Here is a 15,136-nt window from a genome sequence, read left to right as displayed (position 1 = left end):
TCCAGGAGAAAAACTAATCTTTTCCTGATGTATAGTAAAGAAATTAGGATATTTCTAGTAAAACATTCCTAGGATTTCTTGAAACCTAATTATCACTTACCCTTATGGAGATCTCAAAGACCATGCTGAGAATATATGATTAAGAAAACAAAGAAAAAAATAAAAGTTTATGCCAAAGATATTAGTTTCATTCTTATCAGAGCATATTGTTGAAACAGACTTGAAATATTCAAAATAAAAAAAAAATACAAGAGGATCAGTGCTTATTTTAAAAGAGGTAGGAAAAAATCAGCAAATATCAAATGAATACCTAATCTATGAAAGCCTTTGAGCAAATCTCTCTCTCAAAAAAAAAAATAAAGTTCAAATTTCAGGTCTCCTAAATCTAATTTCTGCATACTCTTTTAACAAAATTACAGCTTTTTTCATTCTTTGCAGTCTTTAACCTCTTTTGTGAAATAAGGTTGCCTTACAAATAATGAAATGACACCTACATATATTTAAAGCACCCATGACAGCATTTTATCTCTTAATTAAAAACTGGTAAAGCCCTTCCAAATTTGAAATTTATCTTCCTGAGTTCTTGTGACAAAGCCCATCATTGTTAAAGTTGTAGTTCATTATTTTTCTGAAGCTTGAAAAAAACCGAGTAAACATAAAATAGAAACTTTCTTGGTCAAAGAATGTACTCCTTTTCTAAAACCTGAACTTGATGTAAGAGATGTAAACAATGGGAAGTCAACTTACTGAGAATTGCTCTTTTCTTTGTAATTCTGTATATTAGTATAATTTATGATTCTTTAAATAGACACATGATTATTTAATTTTTGTATATATTTTTTAATAATTTCCCATTGCAATGAAATGTCTGTTCTTTATCCCTAATGGGTTTGCACTGGATGTCAGGTGAAATTAAAGGAGAAAAACAAAAGGAAAACACTTTGATATATTCTCTCAAAATATTTTGGAAAGTATTATTTAAGATGTCTTTATTCACATTTAGGTCTAACACAAAAACCAAGCAACAGAAACATGCTATGTGAACAGTGGAAAGCAGCCTTAAAATCAGCCGGTTCTTTCCTGAAACGAGGAGAAAGCTCTCAGCCTGCACTTACTCCACAGTGGCAGCCTCGCTCATCTTTGCCTGTTGCTATGGACACGTACCTGTCAGGCCTGAGCTTCTCCTCTCTAGGCCGGTTTATGACAGGCCGAGGTGTTTCCTATTATGGTGCCCGTCTGCACGGCACACTGCTTGCCAGTAATAAAAGCCAGAGGCTGCCACGATAGGGATTACAGCACAGGGGACCAGAGATGCTGACGGAAACCCAAGCACGCCCTGGGTAAAAGTGCACAGAACACTTCCTAACAGGCAAAAGCCAACAAACACATCCTTTCTTCCCAGGCTAACAGAGAAAGTACGCAGAAATGTCATTTTTAGTTGGAACCAACTTATATAAGAATGTTGTTGCTAAAATAGGTATGGAGGAGAGAGAACAGTTTATGGCCTTTGTCTGTGCACTATAGATTTTTAATTTAAATGAGACTAATCTGAGCATAAATTATGCTAAAATTTCTGAGACCTAAGTGTCTAAGCCGAACTGAGACTCTTAAGTGGAAATGATCAGGATTCTTAGCAAGGAAAAAAAAAACAAACCACCTTTCTTGCAAGGCATCAACCATAATGTACAGACTCTGAGTCTACCAATCCAAGATGAGAAATGGCATTTACATTAACCAACATCATGCATCTGGTACTAATTCATGTGATCAAAATACAAAATAATATATTGATACACACTAGGTTTGAGCTATAAGCCACATGGAAGACCTCATCAATACTCCTAATGGCTGGGTAGAAAACTCACTGTTTATGTCTTTAAAAAGTTATAAAACCCATATGCTTATCAGAAATATGGCTTGTAGTCCATTAATACATTCAAATAAAAAAAATATAATCTCCCTCCCACAATTATGAATATGATTTAAAATAAAGGCTCCATACATGAACCCAAACAATGCTGAGACCCTCCAGAAAGTGAACTACATAAGTCATGAGATTTCTAGCTGTCCAGGTGGACCTGGACAAGTTTTGGGCCTCATTTTCCAACTCAAACTGGATGAATTAGACAAATGATCACTTTTAACTTTTTTAGTTCTAAAACAAAGCTTCAGGATAACAGTACCAATGCTTTCAAATACTGATCATGCTAAATACCACCAAAACTACCAAAAACTGTATGGTAGGCAGGAACAGATTATATTTTCATTTTATTAATTTACATTTGGACTCAAACAACATTAGACTGGAAAATTTCTTCAGTTCTTTGACCAAATGTTCAGTAACTTCCTTGCAAAGAGTGTGATGAACAGTAAAATTGAAGCTATTACCTATAAAAGAAGAACTTTGAGGGCTTTTAGGTCTTTTTTTTTTTTAAAGATTTTATTTATTTATTTTGACAGAGAGAGAGAGACAGCGAGAGAGGGAACACAAGTGGTGGGGGCAGGAGAGGGAGAAGCAGGCCTCCCGCGGAGCAGGGAGCCCAATACCGGGCTCGATCCCAGGACCCTGGGATCATGACCTGAGCCGAAGGCAGATGCTTAACGACTGAGCCACCCAGGCACCCCCGAGGGCTTTTAGGTCTTAAAAAGAGTAAAGTCCCTGAGACTGATCAGTCATGATCCCTATAGTACTAAAGGCAAAAACACTTAAAGCTGCATTGCAAGGACCATAATACCATTCATACAATTCACTCAATATTTACTGAATGCCTACTTAACAAGGCTTTGTGTCCAATGCTATGGGTGCTGGAAAAATGAGTAAGACTAACAACCTAGTATACAACAAAAACCAGTAAAACAAAGAAATAAAATACAGTATTTAGAGTTAAGAGATCTACAAATAAAGTCTTGTGGAAGGTCAAAGGAGAAAGACATGACACCCAATCAGGGGAGGCTGGGGTGGGAGACACGGGACAAGAGAGGACAGAAAAAACTTTGTGGAGGAGACAGCATTCCAAATAGGCCTTAAAGGATTTGTTTAATAAATTTTTTATTTTGGAAAAGTTTTAGATTTACAGAAAAATTGTGAAGACAAGTACAGAGAGAATTCCCATATGCCCCATATCCAGTTTCCCCTATTATTAATACTACATTTAATATGATACGTTTGTCACAACTGCAGAATCAACACTGATACATTATTATTAACTGCAGTCCACACTTTATTCAGATTTCCTTAGTTTTCACCTAATGTTCTTTTTCTGGTCCAGGATCCTATCCATGATCTTGTGTTACAATTAGTAACTTAGGCTCCTCTTGGCTGTGACAGTTTCTCCGATTTTCCTTTTTCTTGTTAACTTCGACGGTTCTGAGAACTAGTCAGATATTTCGTAGAATGTTCCTTAGCTAGGAATTATCTGATGTTTTTCTCATGATTAGAGTGGGGTTATATGTTTTTGGTAGGAAGACCACAGATGTAAAGAACCATTTTCATCAGAGCATATCAAGGGTGTATACTATTACAACCTGGCATATCACTGTTGATGTTGACTTCAATGACCTAGCTGAAGTAGTGTGTGTGTGTGTGTGTGTGTGTGTGTGTGTGTGTGTGTGTGGTTTCTCTACTATAGAGTCATTTTTTTTTTCCTCTTTCCATATTGGCTTTTTGGAAGGAAGTCAATATGTATAGCCCACACTTCAGGAGGAGAGAGTTTTGTTCTCCTTCCTTGAGAGCAGAGTATCTACATAAATTATGTGAAATTCTGTGCACAGGAGATTTGTCTATTCTCCCATTTATTTATTCATTCAATAAATTATAGCAGTATTAACACAAGGATATTTATTTTTTATTTGGGGTTATAATCCAATACTAGTTTATTTTCTTGATCAAATAGTTCCAGCTTTGGTAAATGGAAGCTCTTTTGGTTCGCTCTTGTGTCCCTCTGATACGTTCCCATTAATGTGGGGTTCGGTTTGAGCACTTCCTTACTTTCTGGCACTACAACATGCTCCTGCCTCATTTCCTGCCCCACTCCTAGAATTAGATATTTTCCAAGGAATCCTGGTTCCTCTGGAGAATGGCATTAGAAACCAAGATGAGGGTGCTGGGTGTGTTCATTGCTACCGGGGTGTTGTTTCTTTAGGCCTTCTCAGTTGACAGAGCAAGGAAATATTTATACACATACTAGATAGTTAAGATGTTGAGAGGTGCAGTGGGAGGCTATGTCCTTAACAGGATTTTCTTAACATTAAATATTAATGAGAAATTTTGTGCCTGGGTTATTTTCAGTCTCATTCACAGGAATAATTGGGATGTATTCATTTATGATAAAAACTGGTTAGACTATTCTATTCTCTACTGTTTTAACTAGAAACAGCTCAGGGAGTTTTAGATATTCTGATAAACCTTTAGGTCAATTTGATGAGCTTTAGTGTAAAATTACACAAAGAAAATAGAGTTAAACTTCTTGAAAAGTCACTGAGTGGGAGAAGAGCCAGTGAAACATTCCAACAGTATTCTTTGGTTTACTTCAACATCACTAGGCCACTGCTGCCTCTTAAAAGCTCATTAGAAGTATAGATATCAGGATGGCAAATAAACACCTTCTCTAGCCCTCACTTCACAAAATAAGAAAAGAAAGATGATATTCCTTTATGGATGGAAATAAAGGATTTAACATTACTCAACATCTATGTTCCTGACTCTGTCTAGACAATTACTGTCTTTTAATTAAGAAATCATCATAGCAACTATTTAACAGATGAGGAAACTGAGGCACAGAAGGTAAGCTGTCCAAATTACATCTAGCAAAGGGCAGAAGGAGACTCCAACTCAGGCAGTCTGGTTATAGAAGGGTGCTGCAAATCCACAGACCATTCTGCCTGAGGAATGAATGCCTAATGAATGGGAGATTTCTGCTGGTGAAATTTGGCATTTTTTTCCTCGAGTGAGGAGGTCCCATTAGTGGCAGAGAAAGAAAACCATAGGCTGTTTAAAATAAATATATTTTTCTGACTAAAAGTGACTCCTAAAGTTGTTCTTGCTACTGGTTTAGTATATTCAAAAGCATACTCAGTATCTATGAGTGGTAAGCAAAATGCTTCAAGGTGGTGTATGGAAGAATATTTCCTCACCTTGTTACATATTAATTTTAATGTATATTTTTCAAATGTATATCAGAAAAAAATATAGGTAGGACACCAAATCCATGATTTCATAAATATCCTTACTTAAGATGAAGCACTCAGATAGGTATCTGCATTTAAAAAATACCCTAAATAAAAACTCTCAACATATAGCATATACAATATACACAGAAACAACAAAGTATGAGCAACACGAATTTAGACTTATTTGCTGCACAGAAGAAAGGTAATGCTTTTCTTCTAAGAAATATTATGTTCTTACATTGCAAGGAGTATATGACACAGGGTTCTTCTTTATCTCTCTTTTTCAGTATATCCTAGGCATAGAATAAATTACGTAATTTACTGAGCACTGAGTATGTGCTATGCACCAAACTGAGCTTTGCATACATTATATTTAATGCTCTCAACAACCTTTCAATTTTATTTTCTCTTTTTACTATGTCCCTTTATAATGAGGAAGTTGAGAATTAGAGAGGTGATGCCTGTTGCCCCAAATATTAGGTCGGAAGCAGGAGAGCTGAAATTTGAAACCAAGTTTGCCTGACCAAAAAAAAGAAAAGAAAAAAAGAAACAACTCTGTTCTTTCCACTCTACAAAGCTGCCATAAGCATTGCTAGTGAACACTATCAAGCCAAGGAGTAAATATCACTCATCCTCATCATATACAAAGTGTGGCGAAACAATAACCAAAAGTTCAGGATATTAAACGATAATAATAATGAAAAATCCTTCATTAAAGATAAAGTTTTCTTTTAAAGAATCATACACCCATTACTACTACAGCGGGGAATCCAATGTAACTAATTTCCTAATGAACACAGCAGAATTATTCGTTGCTTGAGGAAATATCCCCTCCTCATCCTCAGTAAGAGTGAATAAAAGGAAACGCATTCCTATAATGTCTTTTAGGACCAGTGTGAATATTAAAATAAACAGCGACCCATCTCTCTATTTCCTAGAAAGATCTCAGACTAGTCGGGCCAATGAAACCATCACGAGTACCAGGTACAGCCCGACTGCCCTAGCAGAGCTAGACCATCACAAAATAAACCCTAGCTATTTGCAGTTGTAAAGGGCTGGCCTCTTTCTAAAAATGAGATAATCCGCTTCTACATACTTGAGGGATAATCTGAAAATCATGACATTATCAACATTTCACATCTGCCATATATGTGTATCTTAAGTAACAGCTATAATCTATGTGACTATCATGGAAATCTTCTTAAATTGAACAATAGCATTATCTATTATCCTTGTTACTTGAGAAAAAAGTCTGTTTAATCTGTCCATAGCATTTGGAAAAGTACTATTTTATCTTGGCCAAGCTTATTTTTTGAAATTAAAAAAAAAAAAAGGACATAGTTCATTATGCTCTCAGGCCAAAGTCACCACTACCCTATAATGAAATAAAAATGTAATAACTGAAAGTGATTCCTCTAGTAATGACTAATTCACTGAATCACAAAAATTAGAAGTTTTGGATAATTAAATGTTAGGCATATTGAAGCTTATTGCCCCTAAATACTGACACGAGAACTGAGATGATGACAATAGAGACAAATTAAGACTTAATGCTTAGTGTTTTATTAAGTTAAAGTCAAGGCTTTACTCCTCAATGAAAAGTGAAAATTTTCATTAAAAGTATTTCTGTTTTCTATTATTACTTAAAATAAAAGCAAAAAAAGTATTTTTTTTCCTAATGGTGATCATAAAAACAAGCATTCTCAACTCTCCATATTAACTTTAAGGCACTATATGTAAACCACCTAAGTCTTTGCCAAATCTACTTTTATTAAGTGGACGATAAAGGAGACAGCAAACTCAAAACATCAGTAAGTCGAGTTTCTACAGTTATAGAAGATATATTCTTTTAAAATATAAGGTTTTCCTTTAGTCATGTTAACTCTTAATTCTCTTATGACTATATCAGTTAGTTTTAATATTTTAATGTAGAAAATAAGTGTTATTTGCGATTTGTTCTTCATAAAATTAAAATGCTTTTCCAAATAAACCTTCTTCTTTCTTAGCAAAAGTTAAACATTTATTTCTGTTCTTAGCGTTATATCCTTGTAATGCTGAAATATTTTAGGATTTAACCACCCTATGAACATTCTATATTCATTCCAGCACCCGTCTTGCCCAGAAGAAAAAACATCAGCAGCCACAGAAAGCTCTAGTATTGCTTTATGTATGCACTGACTATTCAAAAGCACCAGGGGGAGCAGACAGTGGAAGAACGAATAACAAGCACCCCAGAAAAGCAATTAATTTACAGGCAACATAAACATGACAGAGATGTTGGTTAATAAGTAAATTGACAAAATAAATTCCATAAGAAAGTCATGACCACATTTGCTAAGTTGGTAATGCTAGATGTATATCTAGAATTAACTAAAGAAAAACCTGAAGTCTCTTGGAAGGATGCTTGAATCCTAACTTCAAGAGACTTGCCACTTGAAGCTCGGCAGTTTCCAGCAATGCCAAGCCTTGAAAGTGCCCCCAAATTAGAGAGGAGAAACAAAATATACTTTTATAGTGGTATATTTTAGGAGGAAATCAAAATGATTTTGTTTTCTCCTTTAAAGCATCATTGCACTCACTCTGAAGGCCTGGTGAAATATGTATTATTAGGTCATAAGAGGATAAAGTGACAGGGTTCCACAGCAGAATCTTTTTTTTTTTTTTAAGATTTATTTATTTATTTTAGAGGTGGGGCGGGGCGGGGCAGAGGGAGAGAGAGAATCTTAAGCAGACTCTCTGTTGAGCATGAAGCCCAACGCGGGATTTGATCTCACGATCATGAGATCATGACCTGAGCCAAAATCCCGAGCCAAAATCAAGGGTTGGATGCTCAACCAACTGAGCTACCCAGGCACCTCTCCAAAGCATAATTTTTGAAAGCCCTGACGCTTAGACTCCTGGCCTGCCCTCCTCACATCCTCAACTTACTTTCCTTGAGAGAAAGGTAACCAAAAACACTGTGAAACTATTTTGCATTAAAAACAGTCTAAAAAGGTATTTTAGCTTTGCAAATTCTGTACAAAAGAATGGAAATGTCCTCACCAATCCCACATTATGTTTAGCATATTCCAAGAATTAATAAAGTGCTGTGTTTTCAGTTTTAGAGTAAAACAGAAAAGTATTTTGCACTTCTGTCTGGAATTCTGTAACTGGAATTTAAGAAAAGACTAAACTTCTAATTGGAAGTTCAAAATGTTTCTATCTGAATTATACCAAAAATTGTGTAAATATAATATAAGCCTTTTTTTGTAATATAGAGATGTTACTTAAGACGGTTATCTAAGGACGACATTGTAACAATTCAGGAAATCTAAAATGTCAAGCAAAAATTATAACTGAATGGTAAAAAACCCGTATCTTAGCTAAGAAGACCATTAAGGAAGTTTGACCTAAATCTCAAATAATACCAGTAACAACAGGTATAGTGCCTACTATCACAAAGTTTTTATTAGACAGCTCTTTTATATATATTCTTTCAAACTCTTACATTGATCTTTCAAAATGGATATTATTGTGCTCATCTTATGCTAAGGAAACCGAAGCTAAAAAAGTTGAATTCGTTTTTCTAATGTAACTCAGCGAGCAAGGAACAAAACCAAGATTTAACTTACAGGTCTGCCTACTTGCAAAGCTTTGAGACCTTACCAAAACCTCCCTCAACTGTAGCAATGAGGTTCCAAAGGAAATCTGTACAAATCTCAGGGAGATTAATGTGCTTATGAGGGTAAGTGCTGTAGATTTAATCACTCAAATTAAATGCCATCTGGAGTCTCTTACCCTACTTGGTACAAGCATCCTACATGTATTACAGTCCATGTTGGCCTTGGCCAAGAATTCAATAATTCTCCTGCCTTAGTAGCATCAACAAGCATTATGCACATTACAGTATCAATCAGAAATAGAGGTAGTTACTTCTAAAGTATCATTTTAAAGCTGCTAATTTGGATTCCTTTAATTAAGATTTTTCAAAAACACAAAAATAATCTATTAACCCAAATGGTTAAATGGGTTGAAGGAATCAATTTCCTTCTTCCTAAATACCCAAATCTTTTTTTTTTTTTTTAAAGTGAGTTCTTTTTTTTTTTTAAGATTTTATTTATTTATTTGACAGAGAAAGACACAGCGAGAGAAGGAACACAAGCAGGGGGAGTGAGAGAGGGAGAAGCAGGCTGCCCGCAGAGCGGGGAGCCCGATGCGGAGCTCGATCCCAGGACCCTGAGATCATGACCTGAGCCGAAGGCAGACACTTAACGACTGAGCCACCCAGGCGCCCCAAATAAATACCCAAATCTTTATCTGTAATAAATATTTCCTCTCTATAAGCACTTAAAAATCATGACCTTACTAGTATTTTTATTATGTTACATTATACTATTAAATTTAAAAAAGAAACTCAAGTAAGAAGAACATGTAAAAATGTCATGATTTTTCAAAGGCAGAAAGAGAATAACCTGAAAATACTGGCTGGTTCAAACAAGTATATGTAAAAATAATGGACAGCAATAAAACATAACCAGAAAGCAGTGTTTCAGATGTATTCATTCATCCTCAAGAGATGTGTGCTGCAAGCTGTCACATTTCCAGTTCAGACTTAGGTTGGGCATCACTCACGGGGACCTTCAGATCAGCTGTTCCCACTCAGTTTACAGCTTATGTGGATGTGACTTTTTCCTGCCCTTGTTATGAAAGCAGAAGGGTAACTTTACAACATTTACCAAGAGCTTTTTTTTCCTTCTATGATAATCCCTTTTCACCTATAAAAAGTTACATGAGTTTAGCATTCTTGTAAAAACGAATGGGTTAAAAAAAGGAAATGGATAGCTTAGAAATTAGAAGTTTAAGCAACAGCTTCAGCCAAGTTGAGTTTTTTTAATGTTAAAAATAAGTGTCCTGTCAATAATCTTTCAACCACAAGACACAAACAGCTAGAATCACCTTCTTAAAAAGTCTTTTCTCACTTAACCCACATTTCCCTTCAACCAAATAAATGCACCTTCTCTACTAAATCTGTAAATTAACTCAAAGTTTAATTGGGTGCTTTCACAATGGAGATTTTTAAAAAATCCTCTTATTTGGTGCCATTAAAGAAAGAAATCATCTTGATCAATTACTGTGACCTAAAGCTTTATTTTTAAAAATCTTAAAGTATAGATAAACTAATTACTTGACAGTTGACATCACTTACAATACATTATTAGATTTCATGTTAATTTTTAAATTCAAACATAGGTCTCATCATTAAGAATATGGATTTCTGGGGAAAGTAATTATAGCTGCTCAGGTTCATATCTCTGAAAAAGTACTGTCAGATCACCTTGAAAACATAACCAAATGTGTGCATATCCCTTTGGGTGCCTTCTGATTCTGCTCTTCTTTTTTATACAGAATTAACCAGACAAGAGAATTAAGAACTCAATCCCCCTGCAGAATGGTCCCATTCAGCATGTAGGACATTGAAGATACTCAGCATAGTCTACTGCTATTATCAATCAAATTTTTAAAAAAAATTTCTATTTTATGAAATTAATCAATGAACTAAGACTTTGTTAACCAGATGAAAACAATGGCACCTGATGCCACAGCAGGAAGTAAGAGCCCAATGATGGGTTATTTTGATGAGGAGCCATACCAAATTTCAACATGAGGCCGAAACAAAACAAACAAAAAACCCAGACCTGATCCCCAGTGTGCATTTGGGTTAGGTCAGTGTGCTTATGGGTAAGTTAGTGCCTGTAGAAAGTGCGTGAGGAGTGTCTCTTATTCTATTTGAAGCTAACTTCTCACTTCAAAAACAATGCAATCTATGTAAGCATTGTCAACAGATAAGACAATCAAGTGGCTGATATGCTATGGTATTTAAAAAAAAACTGACTGGGGGACAAAAAAAGGTGGGATAAAAACTACAATAAGCTAAGAAAAAGCATCACCCAGTTAAAGATATGTGCACACAGATAAACCATAAAATGGTATAACCTTCCTGACCTTGTAAATAGGTGGCCAAAATATTTAAGTATCGTTAAGAGGCAACTGTTAGTAATTGCCACACAAAGTTAACAGTTCTTACTGGTTGAATCCCTCAGTCATCTGCATCCAACGTGAATGTGCCTCCTTTCCTATTCCCTCAGCCAAATATTCATTAAAAACACACATAATCCCAGTTATTTCCTTACATAACTAAAGACACAAGGACGAGAAATTCCAAAAAATACAGTAACACTGACAACACTATACCTTGCTTTAAGGCTGTCTCAGGCTGAAGGTTACTTCTCAGTCCCCCAAAACTCCACTGACCACCGAGGCCAGCACTTCGGCATATATGGCACAAATGACCCACTGAAACATACTAAATGACCTCAGAAAACTGGATTTCTCTCCAAGATTCATGAAAACAAAGGTAATGATCATAATGAACTTTCTAACTTTCTTGGTATTTCCTGTGGACACCTAAGGCTAAGAGAACATATAAAAGCTCAGTTCTTACAATGTACCCTAACATCTAGATAAATGAGAGTTAAGGTTCCAAGTTCAGTGAACTCTACTGAGCGTTGAGTGCGGTAGGTGGTGACATCCCAGAGATTGCACTGACCTCCAGCAACTCTTATTCCCAACTGGGAGTCCCAAGAATACCCTTAAGCATGCAATGCCAATGGCCCCGCCTGGGTTTCTGCTGCAAGGGCAAAGTGTCACTGACAAGCCCACTCCCCTCCCCCCCCCCCAAAATCCCCACTCACTGTGGCCTGGGGTGCTGTAATCAAACTATGTCAAAGTTGCTTTTGCAAAATGTTTACTTTATCTGGAGTGAATGTAAGAGACAGGGAAGGCACAGAGTCAGGAACCTCCCTCCAAGGGAGCAAAACAGCCAACATGCAGTGTGACAAAATCTCTATGTACTTCTCAGGGCCACAGGGGCTGGCGGCTTCACCAGCGTGGGAATCGGCAGTCTAGGGGCCCTGGCGACAGGCAGAGCCGGGGCTTACCTTGTTGGAGGCCATCTCACTGACGGAGTGCCTGGTCTGCAGCGTCTCTAGCTGGTCCAGACACCAGTCCAGCTCCTCCAGGGTCTCGCTGGCCAGTTTCTGGTAGGCCTCCTCTGCGAAGAGACAGGGAAAGGGGGACTCAGTTCTCAAGCGCTTCACGGCGCCGCCAGCGAGTTCAAAGGGGGCCATCCTGCCATACCCCGCCATGCTCGGATGCCCGGTGCCCGCACATGAGGGCTGCTCCTTCATAGTGCCGAGCCGGCCACCGCGCTGGGGGCCGAGGCTCAGCTAGCGGGGCGGCCGGCCTCGGGGAAGCACGGTTTCTCCAGCTTGGCGTCTCAGTCCCGCGTCCAGGGAGGGCGCACAAAGTGCGGCAAGCCAACTTTTACACGGAGACACGGGCAAACACCGCACGGTGCGACTTTTCGACGGTGCAGCGGGCCCGTGTGCCAGCCCGGGAGCGGGCGAAGGGGGCGGCGCGCGCGCCTTGGGGCCAGCCCCGCGGAGGGAGCGCCTGGTCCACGGCCCGATCTCGTCGCCCGCCGGGCCGAGCCGCGTCTCCGCGCCCACTCCGCCTGCCGAGCCTTCTCACGACGCGAATGAATCAGCCGCGGCCGGGTGCGCGGCCACCACGTTTCCTGTTTTCTTTCTCAACTCCTCCGGCGCCCGGCGCAGCGCGGCTCCATCGCCGCGGCTTTCCGGGAACACTCCCCCTCACGCCCCTCGCGGCCCTCGCCGCTGCCTGGCCCCTCCTCAGCTCCCTTACAAGGAGCCTGCCAACTGCCAAGGCCCGCCCGCGCCCCCCGCCGCCGCCTTCCCCGAAGCCCCAGCCTCGACCGCCCCACCGCCTCGCCGGGGCATCACCCCGCGCAGCCCGGGGCCGCTCGCTCTGAAGACAAGCCCGGGAAGCGCGGGCGCGAGCGCGTGTGTCTGTGGGGCTGCCGTGGGGCTGCGCGAGGGGAGCGGCCCAAAACTCGGCGTCGAGCGCCCGCCACCCGGGGTCGCGCCCGCCGCGGGGCTCAGGCGAGACCTGGCGCGCAGGCGCGCGCGGTCGCGCACCTGCCCCGCGGGGACCCCGCGCGCCCCTCCCGGTCGCCCCGACTGCCAGAGCCTCAGCGTCTTCACCATCCGTTGCTCCCTGCGAGGTTTCGCGGGAGAGCCCGACGACGGGCGGCACAAACAACGTTATTTAGGACCCGAGCAACCGTTTCTGTGGGCTTGGGTTTTAGGGTTTTTGAGGCTTCGTTTCTGAGGGCTTAGGATTTACCTACTTCAAGGGAACAGGGTGGTTGTGGGAATAAAATTACTTCTATTAAAACCAGACTCTTTCAGTACCCAGCCCGGCCCCTGCTAAGTACCAGACTTCTAAATGTTGGGGTGGACATAAACGAGCAAACAAAAACAATGTTGAAGGCTTTAGAACTTACAGATTTGACAATATGCTGTATTTTCACATTCAGAATTGTCTAATAAGAGTTCTCTTAAAGGAACAGCAATGTAAATGCACCACGTAGTATGAGCACTTGACACATGTCCTGCATACGTGCTTCCTTCGTCTGTGGAATTGCAAATCAGAGACCAGGACGGTCCTCTGATGCCAAAGGAAAAAGTCTGGAAGGGTGTTTCTGCCCACCATGTGCAGAATAAACAACAAACGTGAGAAAATGAAAAGACCATATCCAAAGGCACGGTATGGAAGCTGGTTCTATTTACAAAAGCTGACCCTGGGGATCATGGGCGCTCTACATAAAAGGATCAATTGCAAGAACTTCACTACACTGGCAAGCAGATAAACAAAACTTTCAGAGAGGAAAATAACCCAAACTCCGAAGAGTCCCATCTTATAAAACTTGGTTATTGTCAATTACAAAGAATACACTGAAAAGCTTACATGAAGTTGGCGACATCCCTTTTCTTTGTCTTCGAATCTACAGGTATTGAAGGAGAAGAAACTCTGCCCTTGAAATTTAGACTCCATAAATGATCAGTGGCACAACAAAGAATTTCACAGACTGAATCTCAGGCTCCCGGGGATTTACCAGATAGGTTTTTACATAAAATTTGTAAAAGTTAGAATAACTTTCAAAGTATTTGTTACATGGACCACGTGGCTCATTGTTATCAAGGATTCTTGAACTGTTTGGTATTTATTTTGGGGACTCTATATTAAAATTTGCTTCTTTTATTCCTTTTTCTTTTCTGCAGCAATCTCTGTAAATATATACTCTAGGTGAACAAACAGCTGCTTAAACCTTGCCAGGTAAATTAAAGAGTAAGATTGGGGCTTTTCCCCCCAACAAAAGTAACAACCTTAAAGATAATTTAAAGTAGTATAAAATGTTTTATCTGCATAGTCTTTCCCTGATTATAAGAATGTAAAAATATAACATGATTCTTATAAAAATGGAAATATTACACAAGGTTGTAATGTAAAAAAAGTCCCTTGTAATCCCATACCCTAAGGACTACAAACAATAATTAAGCCTATGATCATAACACATTTTCATTTTACTTAATACCTTCCATATGCAAGTATAGGGCAACCTAGTTGAAATGGTAGTACGTCTACTATATGGTTTTGTTTTGTTTTTGTTTTTTTCCCCCTCCCTCAACTGTATGAAATAAGGATGTAGGACACTTTAAGAGGAAATTAACTTATTTTAGGTTATTTGAGTTGTCAATAGTGAGCACATCCAGTGGGTTATAGATGCAAAACCATTGTGCCTAGGATGTGTTCACTGCATCTTTCTGGTCACTGGTTACATACAGAAGCCAGGAATCCTCGCTCCATACCTCTAAAGCTTGGCTTTCCATGTTCCTTTCCCTGCACTCCAGTCTTTTAAAGTCTCAGCCTCAAAGGGACCTCCCCAGTATAAGTAATCTCCCCATCTTCACCAACTTCTCAAACTTTTCAGAAATATAGGCCTTGGACTTAGCTGGATGTGGCACTACATATTATATTCCAGTATTTACTTTTTAATTGTAAAAGG

At 39.2% G+C, this 15,136-nt stretch overlaps 1 protein-coding gene across 10 annotated transcripts in view; it reads right to left on the bottom strand.

Moving 5' to 3' along the window:
- The window catches only part of PDE4D (phosphodiesterase 4D), a 1,449,177-nt gene that overhangs the window by 40,892 nt on the left and 1,393,149 nt on the right, over nucleotides 1–15,136 (bottom strand). For 9 of the 10 annotated variants that reach the window (XM_032403448.1, XM_032403447.1, XM_032403446.1 and 6 more), the window contains one exon: nucleotides 12,147–12,259. In XM_032403448.1, coding sequence (XP_032259339.1) covers nucleotides 12,147–12,259 — 113 coding nt within the window. Of the gene's footprint in view, nucleotides 1–12,146; nucleotides 12,260–12,345; nucleotides 12,944–15,136 lie in introns of those variants that run through there. The other variant, XM_032403454.1, reaches the window with a different exon arrangement.

The sequence above is a fragment of the Phoca vitulina genome, unplaced genomic scaffold, assembly GCF_004348235.1.
Source record: "Phoca vitulina isolate PV1807 unplaced genomic scaffold, GSC_HSeal_1.0 scaffold6, whole genome shotgun sequence".
NCBI lineage: Eukaryota > Metazoa > Chordata > Mammalia > Carnivora > Phocidae > Phoca > Phoca vitulina.
This window is presented reverse-complemented; position numbering and strand designations above follow the sequence as displayed.